Below are 17,823 nucleotides of genomic sequence, written 5' to 3' on the forward strand. Positions count from 1 at the left end.
CTTTTTTCTTTTTTTTTTTTTTTTTGGTACTGGGTATTGAACCCAGGAGCACTTCTTTACCACTAAGCCCCAGTCTTTTTAGTTTTTGTTTTTTGAGTCGGGGTCTTGCTAAATTACTGAGTGCTTCACCAAATTGTTGCAGCTGGCCTTGAACTCAATTCCCCCAAGTAGCTAGAATTCAGGCACGGGCCACTGTCCGACATCTCCCCCTGTTACTGCTACAGTGGATTTTTAAAAGTGGTTTTCAACCATTTTTCCTCAAAATGCAATCAAGTTTTGTTTTTTATTTTTTGGTGGCATTGGGGACTGAACTCAGGGCCCCACTCTTTTAGTACTCTACCATTGAACTACATTCCCAACCCTTTAAAACAGTTGTCCAGGCTGGGCTTGAATTCACAGTCCTCCTGCCTCAACCTCCCAGGTAGAGATTACAGATGCGTACCATTGTGTTCAGCTAGAAAAATGTTTAGTTAACTTTTTCTAGAGTGATGTATAGGGCTGAGCTGTGGCTCGGTGATAGAGCCCTGGCCTAGCATGCACCAGATCCCAGCACCATCAAAAAGAAAAAAAGAATATGGGGGGCGGGCGGTGCTGGGGTTGTGGCTCAGCAGTAGAGTGCTCGCCTGGCGCGTGTGAGACCCTAGGTTCCATCCTCCGCACCACATAAAAATAAAACAAAGGAATTGTGTCCATCTACAACTAAAAAAAAAATTTAAATATATTTTAAAAAGAAGATAATCTGTTCTTGCTTATTCAGAATCCTTAGTAATTCTACTTTGGAAAATTCTATAAAAATTCGAATTTTGTTTAATGTCAGGCGTGGTGGTGCACGCCTGTAATCCCAGTTATTTGGGAGGCTGAGGCAGAAGGATTCTAGGCCATCCTGGGCAACTTGTTGAGACCCTAACTTAAAATAAAATTTAAAAGGGCTGGGAATGTAGCTCAGTGGTAAAGCACCATGGATTCCATCCCCAGTACTGCCATTTTTTTTTTTTATTTAAAATAAAAGTAACATGGATTATAGTTCTAACATAATGAACTGGAATCACATCAGGAATTGATCACAGATGTTTTTCTTTCATTCATATGCAGTGAGATGCATTTGCAAATCCAAGCAGAATTTTTACAACATGGAAAAATGAACTGAACTGACACTTCTCCAAAGAAGAACAAATAATTATATGTGTATGAAAAAAATGTTCTACCATGTTAGCCATCAGGGAAATGCAAATCAAAACTACATTGAGGGGCTGGGGTTGTGGCTCAGTGGTGGGGTGCTTGCCTCATGTGTGTGAATCACTGGGTTCAATTCTCAGCACTGCATATAAAGAAATGAATAAAATAAAGGTCCGTCAACATTAAAAAAATTAAAAAAAAAAAAAAAAAACTACATTGAGATTCCATCTGACCCCAGACAGAATGTCTATTATCAAGAATACAAAAAAAAAAAACAGCCAGGTGTGGTGGCTCATGCCTGTAATCCCAGCAGCTCAGGAGGCTGAGGCAGGAGGATCACAAATTCAAACCCAGCCTCAGCAAAAGTGAGGCACTAAGCAACTCAGTGAGACCCTGTCTCTAAATAAAATACAAAAAAGGGCCGGGAATGTGGCTCAGTGGTGAGTGCCCCTGAGTTCAATCTCCAGTACCAAAAAAAAAAAAAAGTACAAAAAACAAGCTGGGCACAGTGGTGCACATCTGTAATCCCAGTAGCTCGGCAGGAGGATTGCGAGTTCAAAGCCAGCCTAAGCAATTTAGCAAGACTCTAAGAAACTTTAGCAAGACCCTGTCTCTAAATAAAATATTTTAAAAAGGTTTGGGGGGCTGGGGATGTGGCTCAAGTGGTAATGTGCTCACCTGGCATGCGCGCGGCGCTGGGTTCGATTCTCAGTACCACATAAAAATAAAATAAAGATGTTGTGTCCACCGAAAACTAAAAAATAAATATTAAAAAATTCTCTCTCTCTTAAAAAAAAAAAAAAAGGTCTGGGGATGTGGCTCAGGAATTAAACACCCCTGGGTTAGATCCCCAGCCCCCAAAACAATGCCAGGCATAGTGATACATGCCTGTAATCACAGTGACTGGGGAGGCTGAAGCAGAAGGATTTCAAGTTCAAAACTAGCCTCAGCAACTTAGCAAGGCCCTGTCTCAAATTTTTAAAAATTTTCAAAAAGTCTGGGGATGTCTCTCAGTGGGGGATCACTCCTGTATTCAATCCTGGGTACAGGGGATCCAGATGCTGCAAGGATTTGGGGTGAGGGGCAAGGAACCTTTATACTTTATGTCACAGAATAATCATGCCATCTTTTTTTCAGATCAAAAGTTGGTTTCTAACCTTTCATTGCTTAACAGTCACATGGTATAATTCCACTCAACATGCCACTTAAAGGGTAAACAGCAGCCACGCACTCATCAGTGGCACAGAGTTGTACTTTTACATTCTTACACACTGGGAGCTGAGAGCCTAGAATTCTCCATGCACTTACATTGTCATATATCATTTATTTATTTTTTAAACAAAATTCTGCATTTTTAAAAAATATGGAACACTTCATGAATTGGCATGTCATCCTCTCTAAGGGACTGTGCTAATCTTCTCTGTCTTGTTCCAATTTTAGCATATGTGCTGCCGAAGCGAGCACTTGTCATCATATTTTAAAAGCCAACTTGTGTAGTTTGTTTACAGCACAGCGGTACTAACGGTAAACACATCTCATAAGTGAATGGACAAAGAAAATGTGGAATATGTTCACAATATCCACTCATTTCAAGAGTGGAGTTGAGTGAACTTTACCACTGAGCTACATGCCCAGCCCTTTACTTTTTCTTTTCTTTTTTTTTTTTTTTTTCTGGTGTGGTGCTGGGAATCCAACCCAGGCATTATACATGCTAGGCAAGCACTCTACCACTGATCCACATTCCCAATCCTTAATTCTTTTTTAATTTATTTTTTAGTTTTAGGTGGACACAATATCTTTTTTTTTTTTTTTTAAGAGAGAGGGAGGGAGAGAGAGAGAGAGAAGAGAGAGAGAATTTCAATATTTATCTTTCAGTTTTCAGCGGACACAACATCTTTCTTTGTATGTGGTGCTGAGGATCGAACCCGGGCCGCACGCATGCCAGGTGAGCGTGCTACCGCTTGAGCCACATCCCCAGCCCCGACACAATATCTTTATTTTACATTTATGTGGTGCTAAGGATTGAACCCAGTGCCTCGTGCATGCTAGGTGAGCACTCTACCAATGAGCCACCCCCCAGTCCCCAGTCCTTAATTTTTAATTTGGAATAGAGTCTTGATAAATTGCTAAACTTGAGATCCTCCTGCCTCAGCCTCCCAAGTAGCTGGGATTACAGGCAGGTATACTCCACCCAGCCCTGTCTCAATCTTGACTTTTTTTTTCTTTGTATTGGCATTGAACCCAGGGGAACTTAATGACTGAGCCACACCCCCTCACCTTTTTTATTTTTTATTTCAAGACAGGGTCTTTCTAAATTGCTTAGGGCCTGATGAAATTGCTGAGGCTGGCCTGGAACTTGCAATCCTCCTGCCTCAGCCTCCAAGTCGCTGGCATTACAGGCATGCATTACTATGCCTGGCCCATATTGTAAAATTTTAAAGACTTTGCAATTCCACAGTTGTAAAATTAGTTTATTAGGTTTGCAAGAGTTGTTTTAATATGTAGGAAGATATTACTTGTGATAGTGGTCAGTCACATCAGGCAATTTAGTAATTTTTTAGAAGTGTCTAAAAAATTCATCAATTAGGTTTATAATTATTATTTATAACTTAGGCAAGTTTAGATCATTAAAATTATAATTAGAAATTAAGAAATAAGTGAGCCGGATGTGGTGGCACATGCCTGTAATCCCAGTGGTTTAGGAGGCTGAGACAGGAGGATGGTGAGTTCAAAGCCAGCTTCAGCCAAAGTGAGGCGCTAAGCAACTCAGTGAGACCCTGTCTCTAAATAAAATACAAAATAGGGTTGGGGTATGGCGCAGTGGTCGACTGCCCCTGAATTCAATCCCCAGTACTCCCTTCAAAAAATAAAAGAATTAAAGAAGGAATAAGTGAAAAGTATTATTCTTATTTTATACCTTAATTACTAAGTGTATAACCAGAATGACACATTGTATAAATTGAACTTGAAGGCTGTGTTAGTCAACTTGCCATTGATGTGACAAAAAAAACCTGAGATAAACAACTTAAATCCCGCAACTTGGAAGGCTGAGGCAGGAAGATTGTAAGTTACAGGCCAGCCTCAGCAACTTAGTGAGACCCTATCTCAAAATACAAAGAGGAGGGGCTGGGATTGTGGCTCAGCGGTAGATCGCTCATGTAGCACGTGTGAGGCCCTGGGTTCGATCCTCAGCACCACATAAATTAATAAAATAAATGCAATAAAGATATTGTGTCCAGTTACAACTGAAAAATAAATATTTTAAAAAAATACAAAGAGGAAAAAAAAATGAGGATATGGCTTAGTGGTTAAACATCACTAGGTTCAATTGCCAGTACCTGAAAAAACAAAAAAGAGGAAAGATTTATTTTGGTTCACAGTTTCAGAGGTTTCATTCTATAGTTACTTGGCCCAGTCACTTTGGACCTGTAGCAAGGCAGAGCGTGTGGTAGGGGAAACTGCTCACCTTGGAGCAGATACAAAGAAAGTGAGAGGGAGGGGCCAATATTTCCTTCAAGGCCACACCCCCATGACCTACCTTCCTTCCACTAGGTTCCACCTCCCAAAGACTTCACTACTTGCCCAACAGCACCATAGCCTGTTGACCAAGCTTTGCACACAAGGCCAGATGCGGTGGCACACTGCCTGTAATCTCAGTGACTCTGGAGCCTGAGGCAGGAGGATCACAAGTTTGAGCACAGAAGTCCTTATCCTGAATTACAAACTCAAACTGTTAGGACAAGCCAAACTACTTTATTTTGTAAAGAACTGGAGAGAAGCAGATGATAAAGGGGGATAAGAGGACCAGCGTGGATGTGAGGGGAAGAGGAGGAGGGTGGAAGAGAAGAAGGGGGAGGAAACAGCTATCTAGAGGAGTGGAGAGAGACTCAGATGAGGATGACAGTCTTACTCTGTGTTTTCACTTCCCCATCAGAGACTTTCAGTACAGATCAACACTGCTTTTTTCTCTTAAATCGATTTTATTGAAGTATAATTTACATACACAAAATACAGCCATTCTAATTGTACAGATTGACATTTGGCACACATATATCCTGTGTAATCACCATCACAATGAAGATATAAAATCTTTCCATCACCCCAAAACATGTGTCTTCTCAACTCCTGGCCCCAAACACTGACCCGACTTCCACCAATAGAGGTTACTTTTACCTATTCTAGAATTTCATATGAATAGAATCACACAATATGATCACTTTTATCTCAGACTTCTTCCATTTAGCAGAGGGTTTTTTTAAATTTATCCCTTTTACATGTATTAATAGTGCCTTTGTGTGTGTGTGTGTGTGTGTGTGGTGCTGGGGGGATTGAACCCAGAGCCTTGTGCATGAGAGGCAAGGTCTCTACCAACTGAGCTACATTCCCAGCCCTAATAGTGTCTTTTTCATGTTATTGCTAAATGTGATTCCACTGCATAGATTTGTTTATCCGTTCACCTGCTGACAGACATTTGGGTTGTTTCCAGCTTGGGCCTATTATGAATAAAGTTGCTCTGATCACTAGAATACATATCCTTTTTAGACATACTTTTTTCATGTCTCTTGGGTAAATACCTAGGAATGAAATCTTTGACTCATATGTTAAGTGTACATTTAATCCTTTTTTTTCTTCTTTTAATTGGGGATCAAACCCAAGAGGATTCTACCTCTGAACTACATCTCAGCCCTTTCTCTAAATTTTATTTTGAGACAGGGTATCACTACGTTGCCCAGGCTGATCTTGAACTTGCAGTCCTCCTGCCTTCATCTTCCTAGTCGCTGGGAATACAGGTGTTTGCCACTGATCCAGGCAAGTGTATGTTTAACTTTATAAGAAGCTGAGGAACTGCTTTTCAAAGCCAGCTTTGTATCATTTTTGTATCCCTCCCCCGACGGCCACTTACATTTTTCCTCTATACTTTCAGGGGTCAGATTTGCATTTCTTTTGAGTCAGAGGGTATATTCACCGGCCTCAAGGTGTCCCCAGTACATCCTGGTGAGTGTCAAAAGAAATACCAATAAATGTTACTTTAGCTGGACGAAAAGAGGTTCTATCTACAGTGATCTTGTCTTCTGCACCCAGTAATCTGATTCTAAGACCTGTTCTAAGCGGAGTTCTTTGGGCACAGGAGAACTGCTTTTAGGGAGGGAGTCACCTATGGTCAGCCAGTCAATTGATCTGAAGGTGATCTGATGGAAATCCCACACTGCATCATTCTCCTTGAGAACTGCTGGAAGGGAAGAAATCTTGGAGACCTCTCTCAACACCACTCCAGGTCTAAAATCATGAGGCTGGGGTGACAGATAGGGATCAGGACCCCTGGCTACAGGCCAGGGATTGTGACTGCTTATATGTCTTGACATTCACAAACGGGCCATGTAAGGCTGTATGGAGGGAAAAGGACTTTGAAAGATGCTTCTTAAAAGACTCAAACCTGGGGCTTGGGTTGTAGCTCAGTGGTAGAGCGCTCGCCTAGTATGCAGGAGGCCCTGGACTCGATCCTCAGCACCACATAAATGTAAAATAAAGATATTGTGTTCACCTAAAACTAAAGAATAAATATTAAAAAAAAAAAAAAAAAAAGACTCAGGCCTTTCCCCACTCATAATCTCAGAGCAGTTTCTCTCACCTGTCAGTTCTTTTGGGGCTTTCAAGGAAAGGAAGAGAGCGACTCCCAAGCCTCTTAGCCAGTCAGATGAGCCAATGCAGGACCCACCCTGGAGTGAGTTTGCTATATGTGTAATCTAAAAAATGGGTGAAAAGGAGGAAAAAGATAGGTAGAGGCCTCCTTTTGGAAGGCAGTGACCCCTCTGCCCAAGGATGGGAAAGGATGGAGCTTGGCAGAGGCCCATGAAGAAAGGCCAGAGGTGCAGTCACTTGGAAGGGCCTGGGGACGAGGTGACAAACCAGAATGAGGAGTTTCCCTCTTCCTCCAGGAGAAACTATACAGGGGCAGCTGGTAGGGACAGGGACTTGGAGAAAACTGAGTGTCCCCGACGCCCCAACTCAGCGTGGAGGATCAATACCAGAAACAGATATATGATAGTGAGGGAGCACAAGTTCCCTTAGAATAAACACTACATTTCCCAGGCTCCCTTGCGGATAGGCAGGGCCTAGAGAGCGGGTCCTAACCAATGACTTCTCGTAGACAGGTCATGTGGCAGCCCTCGGCCTCTCTGGGAGCCAGAGCGCTGTAGGGAGGGGCTTGGCCCAATCAGCGCGACGCTGCCTGCCCTGTGTGTCTCCCTTCCTGGCGAGAAAGCCGTGTTCTACAGTTCTTGTTGCTCCTACAGCCAAGCCTAGTCTTAAATAACCTTAGAGCCAAAGGAGGAGTCAAGGCGGGAAAAGGAAGCGGGTCCCAGTTGTAGGTAAATCGCAGAGCCCTAGGGGTGTGTTGGGAGCCTGGGGCTGAGCGCTGGGGAAAAGAGGGAGGTTGCAGAAGTACCTGGTGAAGTAGCCCAGAACCAACCACCTGCGCACATTGCCCACTCCCTGTCTTTCCCTGCCCAGGCTTTTGGCACATGGCCCCCTGAGCCAGAGAGGACTCCTGCCCATGGTCTGCCCTCAACCACAGGGGTTCTCTGATTCCTCTCTGCCCCGCATTGCACATTCTGAGTATAGACCTGAGACTGAGTTGGCCACTTAAGTGGAGCACAAGCTCTAGAGACCAGAGTGAGTAGTTGTAGGTGGGACCCAAGATACAGATCTGCATCCTCCCCAACCCTCCCACTCCACTTCATCCATTTGCCCACCCAATAGATACTACGGAACTTCCACCAGTGTTTAAGTGCTGGGGATTGGACAGGGAAGAAAACCAAAAAGCCTGCAGTCATGGAGCCTACGTGCCAATGTGGGCGGCCAGGGTAGATGCTGAACAGGATAAATAAGAAAAACATAAAGTATGTTATGTAGTGATCAGTGCAAAGGAAATAAAGCTGAGAAGGGGTAGGAAGTAGGGGGTGACATTCAGGTAGGGCCACTAGGGAAAGCCTCAGTCACTAAAAGGCAGCTTTCCTGTGAAGATGTTTTTTGCTGCAGTAGGTAGCAAACCTAGGGCCTTCTGCTAACAAGTGTTCTACCACTGAGCATTCCATCTCCAGTCCTTATTAATTTTTACTTTTTGTTGGGGTGGGGGTTACCAGGGATTGAACCCGAGGCACTCGACCACTGAGCCACTCCCCAGCCCTATTTTGTATTTTATTTAGAGACAGGGTCTCACTGAGTTGTTTAGCACCTTGCTGTTGCTGAGGCTGGCTTTGAACTCATGATCCTCCTGCCTCAGCCTCCCCAGCTGCTGGGATTATAGACCTGCACCACCATGTCTGGCTCTTTTTATTCTATTTTAAGACAATATCTTGGCCTGGTTGCTCATGCCTGCAATCCCAGCAACTCAGTAGGCAGAGGCAGGAGAATCCCAAGTTCATGGCCAGCCTGAGCAATTTAGCAAAACCTTATCTCAAAAGTAAAAAAACATAAAAAGGGCTGGGGATGTGACTCAGTGGTAGGGTGTTCCTGGGATCAGTCCCTCCCTTGGGGGAAAAAAAATTGACAGGGTCTCACTAAGATGTTGAGGCTGGCCTTGAATTTGGGATCCTCCTGCCTCACCCTCCTAAATAGCTGGGATTACAGGCATGCACCATGGTGTCCGGCTCGGTATAGACTTTAAAATATTGAAAGGGTGTAGGAGAAGAAAATACACTTATGTCTTGCTATGGCATGGTATTAACTTGATAAGTACAAACATGTGCGTGCTGCATTATGTGTGCCCCTTTGTGACTAATGAAGGAAGTGTCTCCACATCCCAGCAGACCAGGGTGAAGTGTCTGGAACAGACTGGAGCAGGGCAGGAAGGGCTGTATTCGTCTTCAAGCAGGGCCAAGAGGGACCAGTGCTCTGGGCATCGTCAGCGACACCTCTCCCAGCCCAGACAGCGCTATCTGAGAAGGAGGATGGGCCCTGGAGATTATAGCGTCTCCTATGTCTGGCCCTGTGACTTTGGGGGCCAGGGAACACTGCAGGATGACCACGGGCTCTCTACACCCCCCTCCCGTGCACACTTCAGCCCCTTTCTACTCCCTTTGCACTCCTGCCAGACAGGGTCTGTTGGGGTTTTTTCCAGGCTGGGCCACAGGGATGGGGCAGGGACCATCCTGGACAGTCAGGAGAGATGAGGCGTGACCCTGAACTCCTGTGGTTGAGGACAGGGCAATGGGCGCAACTTTGCTGAGGACAGATGGAGAATGGGGAGGGGGAGGTCAGCAGTGCCCCCTCCACACATCCTGTTTTCAGAATGTGAGACCCTATCACGTGCTCTTCCCTTTGGACTTCATCCAGGGCAGCACCCCCCACCCAGGACCACTCCCAAGGCACCCCTGCAGGAGGGTGGGAGGTTCCCCCGGCACACCCATGCAGGGCTTAACCTAAGTTTTTCCAGGCTGGGCTGGGCCCCTGAGCCAGTGGGGGTGAAGGGCACATTTCCCACCCCTTCCTGAAAGCAGACCAGGGGGTCCCTATCAGCAAATGGAAAACCATGCAGGTCCCTGTGGCTGACTGAAAGAAGAAATGTCACGTGGCAGGCTCTGGGACATCACCTGGGAATCCCAGCCAGGTCAGAGGAAAGACAGGCTTAAGAACCAGTCAGGCAGAGTGTGAGGCCAGGATTTGCTGTGGCATGACTGGTGGCATGACTGCAGGCAAATAGCTTAGAGCCTCTGAGTCTCAGTTTCCCTGGCTGTAAAGAGTGCCCTCCTGCCAGGGTTGGTAGGAGGACTGAATGAGCAAATGGGTGTGTCCAGGCTCCAGGCCCTGTCCAGCAAGTGAGCAGGGGCAGTGTGCTAGCTGGAGACTCCTAGGACTCCCTAGCTGCTCAGGCCCCCATCAGTCATCCCAACTCCCCTCTCCAATGAGACAGCCTCTCCTGCCACCTACAACAGTAGGAGACCATTGATTCAGAGCCTCCTGATGGACGAAAAAGGCTTATAATGTAACATGGTCAACATAATAAATCTGGAAATTACGGAAACGCAGAAAGGAAGCCAAAGCCTTTGTTTAACTACCAAAGCCAGTCACTCTGGATACCTTGATGTTGTTCCACATGACATTTCCAAGCACAGGGTTTTTGGTTTTCTATAACATGGCTGAGACCTGAGCATTAAGATGTTGAGCCAGACCAAACTTGGGGGTCAGCTGGCCCAGCTTCCTTGGATGGAGATCCTGGCCCAAAAGAGTGGAATGACTTATCCAGGTCAAGAAGTGGCAGAGCTGGAACCAGAAACCATTAGATGTGTGTTGCCTCCTAAACACCAATAAGAACCTCCTCCTGGCACCAAAGACCACCTTCAAAAGGAACATTTATAGCAGATCTAGGCATCCAGTTGGGGGCTGGGGGCGTCTGTTGAGGAAGAGCTTCCATGAACCCCTTGGCTCCTTCAATATAAGATGTGGCTCTGACTAACCCTATGCCTTTCTGCAGATGGAAACCCAGCTAGGGGGTGAGGGAGAGGTGGAAAGGGAGGGCTGGCAGAGCCCAGCAAGGGGTGTGGCCTTGGATCTGTTCCCAGGGTGGAGCCAGCCATCAGGGTCACCCTGTCCCTTTAAGAGAAGGGGGAGAGCTAGCCCCTCTCAGCCATCCTGTCCTGTCATCCATCCCAGCCAAATCCGAAAGGGAAAATGAAAGAGGGACCAGGAGGAACAGGTCCCAGCTGTCTCCCAAGGTCCTGCTCTTGGCTCTAACACCTCAACCCCAACCCCTGGTGAGTGGGTCAGCTGTGGGTCTGGGGGCACCAAGGGGCTGTGGGGGACCCTTAGGACTGTGTGTCAGGGAGGTTCTCTGGAGATTCTGTAGGATGGATGCCTGGCAGGAGGCGGGAGGAGGCTGGGCCGCATTCCCACCACCGTGCTAGGAATGGGCAACAACACCCAGAACAGGGATCCTGAAGAGTGGCGGCTGCTTTTGTATTAGCCCCTTGATCCCACCAGGCGTTCACTGCGGTTCCCAGAACAAGAGGAATGGTGGGCAGGGAAAGAAGAAGGTTTCAGTGGCTCTGCCCACTGTTCCCCAACACTCCCAGGAGTCCCAAATGGGGCCTGGCATCCTGGACTCCAGGCATGGCCCCTGCGGATGGCCAGCATTGGTGCATACATGGCCACTGGGCCTCAGCTTCCATAAGTGCAAGTCAAGGGCTGGCCCTGGGCATCTACAGAGTCCCTTCCCCAAAGTCTGAAATCTGGAGGAGTATAAGGGCCAGCTGAGCAGGCCAAGCAGGCCCAAGCAGGCCCTGACTAAACTCCAGGGATGCTGCTCCCCAGCTCAGAAAGAAGAGAACTTAGGGAATCACCTCCTCCATTTAGACCCCTTCATCCTGGGCTCCGCTGTTAACTCACTCACTCCCACAAAACCCTGCTGCACCAGGCTTCTCTGACCCCTGGTGCACTCTGAAGTTAGAGAAAACTGACTCCCACCCCATGGGCGTGGGAGGGGCTGGGGTCCCCATCAGTCCCTGCCTCTTACTACCCTCTGCATCCCCAGCACCATGGGAGAGTGGGCGTTCCTAGGCTCACTGCTGGACGCGGTGCAACTACAATCGCCTCTGGTGGGTCGCCTCTGGTTGGTGGTCATGCTGATCTTCCGCATCCTGGTGCTGGCCACCGTGGGCGGCGCGGTATTCGAGGACGAGCAAGAGGAGTTTGTGTGCAACACCTTGCAGCCGGGTTGTCGCCAGATCTGCTACGACCGCGCCTTCCCAGTCTCCCACTACCGCTTCTGGCTCTTCCACATCCTGCTGCTCTCCGCGCCGCCGGTGCTGTTCGTCATCTACTCCATGCACCAGGCCAGCAAGGAGGCGGGCGGCGCGGAGGGTGCAGCGCCGTGTGCGCGCGGGCGCCCGGAGGGCTCTTGCGCACCCTGCGCCCTGCGCGCTCGCCGCGCGCGCCGCTGCTACCTGCTGAGCGTGGCGCTGCGCCTCCTGGCCGAGCTAGCCTTCCTGGGCGGCCAGGCGCTGCTCTACGGCTTCCGTGTGGCCCCGCACTTCGCGTGCGCCGGCCCGCCTTGCCCGCACACCGTCGATTGCTTCGTGAGCCGGCCCACCGAGAAAACGGTCTTCGTGGTCTTCTACTTCGCCGTGGGGCTGCTCTCGGCGCTGCTCAGCGTGGCCGAGCTGGGCCATCTGCTCTGGAAGGGCCGCCCGCGCTCCGGAGAGCGCGACAACCGCTGCAACCGTGCGCACGAGGAGGCGCGGAAGCTGCTCCCGCCGCCGCCGCCGCCGCCGCCCGCTCTGCCATCGCAGCACCCCGACCCAGATCCCTACGCCCCACCCGCCTATGCGCACCCGGCACCGGCTGGTGACAGCGAAGGCGAGGGCGGAAGCGGCCGCAGCAAGGCGTCACTAGCCACTGTCCGCCAGGACCTGACCATCTAGCGGCGGTCCCTGCCCTGTGTGGACGGTGAGATTCCAGGCCGAACCCCACCACCCGGGTCCCTGCCGTAGAAGCAAGAGACTTCCGAAAGGACTGTCGCGGGACCCTGCCTGAGCACGGTGGACTGGCCCAGGGAGGCATAGCACTTAAGGAGTGCGTGCAGGTGCCACTGGCAGCAGCCATTCCGAGGTCGCAGAGAATGAACTAAGGCGGGTCCTTGATGCTCTGATCATGGTCGGAAGGAAGGAGGACAAGGGGACTGAGTAGTGGGAGGGAGGAAGGCAGCTAGTGACCTGGTTGTAGTAGGGACAGAACCAGCTGTGATACCAGCATTCCCAGGCGCTCTCCTTGATCAGAGAGGGGTGACTTCCATGTGGGTTCTTGGTGAGTGTTCGCAAATGAACACATGAATATGCTGTGAGATTTGTGTGCACACGCAAAACCTGTGTGAGCTGTGTGCACCGGGAGCCTGTGAACACCCTGTATGCATGCAGGTGCACACACGTGTACACACACACCCCTCCCAAATGTATTGTGAATACAGGTGCACATAGACACATGGACCTCTTGGTGAGCAATGCGTGTGTGTACTCGTGCACACAGACACATATATGTCCTACATGAACTGTTGCACACGTGTAATGTACATCCTGCAGGAGCTGGGTGTGTGAGATCACTTATATGCGCTGCAAGTATAGCCAAAATCCAATGCCAGCAGCAGCCACAATGACTGTCTCCCCACTCCCCTAACCCAGCCCACCTGTGGGCTTCCCAGGAAGGTGTCCCCTCCTGAGAGGACACATGGGAAGTTGGGGGGAGGAGTCACCCTTCACAGGAACAGATCTCTGTCCTGTAGGCTTGTGAACACATCCCACTCTCCACCCAATGGCTGGAGCAGGGTGGCTGGGCCCTTGCATGGAGGTAGAGCGGGGTAGGATGGGCCAGAGGGTAGGACAGACTAGTGTTTGCCTGTTTTTGTTCTGTTTTGTTTTTAGTACTAAACCCAGGACCACTGGGCTGCAGCCCCAGCCCTTCCTTAATTTTTTTTTTTTTTTTTTTTTTTGAGACAGGGTCTCAGTTGCCCAGGCTGGCCTTGAACTTGTGATCCTCCTGCTCAGATTCTGTGCCCAGCCTAGTGTCATTGTTTCATCTTCCATTTTCACCCTTCTTGTTCTCGGCTCCACCCTGGGGAGAAACTGCCCCTGAGACAGGCTCCTGCCTGGTTCCCCTCAGCTCTCCCCTGCACCCACACCCTGGCATTCAAAGGACTGTCCCCTCAGCTGCCTCACACCTGCCTGTCTCTCCCCTACCCCCATCTGTCTTCCTCCTTCATCACCCCAGTGAAGACACTATTGATAAGACCACCCAGGACCAAGAGACAAATCCAGGGACCACCATCTCACCGCACCTCAGGGACCCGCTCCGACCCTGCTTGCTTACCTGGCTCTGCCGTTGACCACCATGTCCCCGCTCTGCTTCGTTTCCCAGGTCTCTGGAGTGCCTGCTGCTCTTTCCCTCAGTTTCCTTCCTGTGTGCCACACAGCAGTCTGAGGGACTGTCTACATTTCTCCCTGCTGAAACCCTTGCCCTGGGGGTAGAGCCGGCCCCCTCATGAACCTTCTGAAACGCTGCCCAGCCAGGCCCCACTTGAAGGCCTCTGGCCCTGTGGCCTTCCTGTGGTTTCTGTGCTCGAAACCATACCAAGTCTGTGCCTAGCCCGCTTTTGCCAAGAGTTTGGATGTGACGACCTTTGCCAGAAGCAGCCTCCCTCTGCAGCCCTGTCCTCCCCTCGATAATGCCTGCCTGCCTTTTGTCTCACTAGGGAAAAAATAGAGACCTTCAAGAAAGGGGTCTTCCTGAAGGAAGAAGCAGGTACCCTAAGTCCTGTGCTTCCCCGGGAAGAGCACTTCCCCTGCTGGATGGCTTTGCTGTCTCTCCATTTTGTGATACACAGCCTCGTGCATACAGAGGGCTTAATAAAGTGTGTTCAATGAAGCCAGATACAGTGGTGCACACCTGCGACCCCAGCTACTACGAGGCTGAGGCAGGAGGATCCCAAGTGCAAGGCCAGCCTCAGCAACTCAGTGAGGCCCTAAGCAACTTACTAAGACCTGGTCTCAAAAAACAAAAAGGGCGGGCTGGGGATGTGGCTCAAGCGGTAGCGCGCTTGCCTAGCATGCGTGCGGCCCGGGTTCGATCCTCAGCACCACATACAAACAAAGATGTTGTGTCTGCCGAAAACTAAACAATAAATATTTAAAAAAAAAAAAAAAGGGCTGGGGGTCTAACTCATGGTAAAGTGCCCCTGGGTTCAATCTCCAGTACCGACCCCCACGCCCCAAAAAAGAAGGAAAGTTTTAGGCCAGCCTGGGCAACTTAGGGAGACCTTGTATCAAAATAAACTAAAAAGGGCTGTAGCTCCGTGGTAGAGTACCTCTGGGGTTCAATCCCCAATACTACTCACACTGGAAGAAAAAAGTGTTAGATGAGAAGCTGAACAGGTCTGCAGGCCGCTGACATCTCCACGCCTGAGTACATACTCAGCCTCCCAAGGCACACCTCCATCTCTCTGATGAGAGTCAGTTCTGGGTCTGCAGCCAGGTCCCCTGTACACCAATGCTGATGTGGATGTCCATCTGTTTTCTAGATCAAGTCATTCAAAAAATATTTGTTGAGTATATACTATGTGTCAGGCAATGATCAAGATCAGCATCATTTGGGGCTGGGGCTGTAGCTCAGTGGTAAAGTGCTTGCCTTACATGTGTGAGGCACTGGGTTCAATCCTCAGCACCACATAAAAATAAAGACACTGTGTGTTCATCTACAATTAAATAAACATTAAAAAAAATAGATCAGCATCATTTGATGAAATGGTATGTGAGGAGTCAGGTGCAGTGATATGCACTATAATCCCAAGGACTCTAAGAAGCTGAGGCAAGAGGATCACAAGTTCAAGGCCAGCCTGGACAACTTAGGTAGAACTTGTGTCAAAATAAAAATTAAAAGGGCTGAGGATATAGCTCAGCACCACCAAAAAAAAAAAAAAAGAAAGAAAGAAAATTTTAAAAAAGATTAGGGCCAGGCGTGGTGGCACTTTCCTGCAATCTTAGAGCTTGGGAGGTTGAGGCAGGGGGGTCACAAGTTCAAAGCCAGCCTCATCAACTTAGCAAGGACCTAAGCAACTTAGTGAGACCCTGTCTCAAATTTTTTAAAAATAGAATAAAACGGGGCTGGGAATGTGGCTCAGTGGTTAAGCGCCTTAGTGGTTAGCCCAGGGCTCAATCCCTGGTACCATAAATAATTAAATTAAAATAAAATAAGTGTTGGGGAGGTAGCTCAGGGGTACAGTGCTCCTGGGGTTGATCTCCAGTGTGGCTGAAAAAAAAATTGCATGTGAACTACTTATATATTTTCAAGTTTTCCATTAACCATGTTAAAAAACAAAAAGGAAACAGGTGGAGTTAGTTTTAGGACATGATTTTCTTTAATCCATTATATCCAGAATAGTGTCATTTCAACCCCTTGTCAATATTAAAAAGCATTAAAAAGATATTTTACATTTTTTTTTTACATGAAATCTTCCAAAGCTGGTGTGAACTTTCTATTTAGAGCATATCTCAGATTGGACCAGCACATCTCTAAGGCAAGTGTTGGTGGCTGCTGTATGGTGTGGTGCATGTGTTGGGGTCTACCATATGCACTCAGGAAGCTTATGTTCTAGAGGGGAAGGCAACAGTAAATGGGTACAGGATACATGTCAGTTGGTTGTCAGAAGAAGGGGAGAGTGACACCCCTTAGGAGGTGACACTTCAGAATTTTTTTGTATGTTTTTTTTTTTAATATTTATTTTTTTTAGTTTTCGGCGGACACAACATCTTTGTTTGTATGTGGTGCTGAGGATCGAACCCGGGCTGCACGCATGCCAGGTGAGCGCGCTACCGCTTGAGCCACATCCCCAGCCCGACACTTCAGAATTTTGTAGCAAGGGGTAGCCATGAAACTGTTTCCAAGAAGAGCATTCAGGTGGCGGGGGGAATGGCAGGTGCAAAGGCCCAGAGGCAAAATGGAAAGAGGCTGGTGTGGCTGGAGTGTGGCTGGCGTGGAGTGAGCCACAGGGCAAGAGCGCCCCAACAGCAACCCCAACTTCTTCAGTTGCTCGGCAACCTTACTAGCTCGGCCGACCCCACCCCCTGTGTCCCACAAGTCAGCAGTCACCTGGTCCCACTCCTCTTCCTCCTGTGTCTGCCTTTCACTACCCCTCAGAGCCCCCCCCCCCATCACTGGTGGACCTGGAGAACCCCCACAGCCTCTGTTCCCACAGCAAATCCAACCCAAACACAATCATTCCTGGACCCTCAGGATTCCATCCAGCTCCTAAACTGGCCTTGGCCTGAGCCCATCCCATCCTCCGTGGTCTCACCTCTCCCGCTGCTGTGATCCAAATTGGAAATGGTGGGCTGGGGTCGTGGCTCAGTGGTAGAGCACTAGCATGCGTGAGGCACTGGATTTGATCCCCAGCACCACATAAAAATAACCTAAATAAACAAAATAAAGGGATTGTGTCCATCTACGATGAAAAATATTTTTTTAAAAATTGGAAATGGCTAAAACACAGAGCTGCTGACAATTTCTGATCATGCAACTCTCTGTACTTTGTACTTTGCCTCTCTGTACTTTGCCTTGCTCTTCCCCTAAGGGCTGAGAGGGGCCACCTCTTCCAGGAAAGCTCTGGGTGGATACCTCTGCCTGTTGTTGCGGTCACCAGGGTATGTGACCTCTGGGTCTCTCTCCCTGTGGAGGTCCCACTGGGGATTTACATAGTGAAAACCTCTGAATTACCTGAGCCCAGTACCTGACTCTGTTTTACACATGAAACATTAAGGATTTTCCTTGTTTGTTTGCAAAGGTATTTTAAACACAGATTATAGCAGTTTTTATTTCAACATTCACCCAGCTCTTTTTATTTTCCCTGTGCTTCTTATACAGAATGGCTTCTAACCTTACTTTTTTTTTTCCCCCTTATTACTGGGGATTGAGCCTGGGGGGTCTTTAACCACCAAGCCATATCTCAGCAATTTTTACTTTTTACTTTGAGACAGGGTCTTGCTAGGTTGCCTAGGGCCTCAATAAGTTGCTGAGGCTGGCCTTGAACTTGCCATCCTTCTGCCTCAGTCTCCTGAGTTGTTCGGATTACAGGTGTGCACCACGGCCCAGCCAACCTTACTCCTTTTA

The 17,823-nt window shown here is 48.5% G+C and overlaps 1 protein-coding gene, 1 long non-coding RNA gene and 1 other non-coding gene across 3 annotated transcripts; 1 reads left to right on the forward strand and 2 right to left on the reverse strand.

The window, feature by feature from the left end:
* Nucleotides 1-2,533: 2,533 nt before the first annotated feature.
* On the reverse strand, nucleotides 2,534-2,640 carry LOC125613077. Its single transcript, XR_007343577.1, has one exon. It is a non-coding gene; the product is annotated as a U6 spliceosomal RNA (small nuclear RNA).
* Nucleotides 2,641-10,793: 8,153 nt separating this feature from the next.
* Nucleotides 10,794-13,154, forward strand: Gjd3 (gap junction protein delta 3). Its single transcript, XM_015495763.2, has 2 exons — nucleotides 10,794-10,928; nucleotides 11,705-13,154. Exon 2 carries the CDS (start codon nucleotides 11,709-11,711, stop codon nucleotides 12,591-12,593), a length of 885 nt encoding a protein of 294 aa, XP_015351249.1. The 5' UTR covers nucleotides 10,794-10,928; nucleotides 11,705-11,708; the 3' UTR covers nucleotides 12,594-13,154.
* A 143-nt stretch (nucleotides 13,155-13,297) lies between these two features.
* On the reverse strand, nucleotides 13,298-17,706 carry LOC125612924. The gene is made up of 3 exons (XR_007343402.1): nucleotides 17,012-17,706; nucleotides 15,056-15,234; nucleotides 13,298-14,119 (listed from the first exon to the last, which is right to left on the reverse strand). It is a non-coding gene; the product is annotated as an uncharacterized LOC125612924 (long non-coding RNA).
* Nucleotides 17,707-17,823: the final 117 nt, after the last annotated feature.

The sequence above is a fragment of the Marmota marmota genome, unplaced genomic scaffold (assembly GCF_001458135.2).
Source record: "Marmota marmota marmota unplaced genomic scaffold, marMar, whole genome shotgun sequence".
NCBI classification, from domain to species: domain Eukaryota; kingdom Metazoa; phylum Chordata; class Mammalia; order Rodentia; family Sciuridae; genus Marmota; species Marmota marmota.

Bases quoted from the DNA above. Each gene is read 5' to 3' on its own strand.
- Gjd3 (XM_015495763.2), top strand. From the start codon at position 11,709: ATGGGAGAGTGGGCGTTCCTAGGCTCACTGCTGGACGCGGTGCAACTA.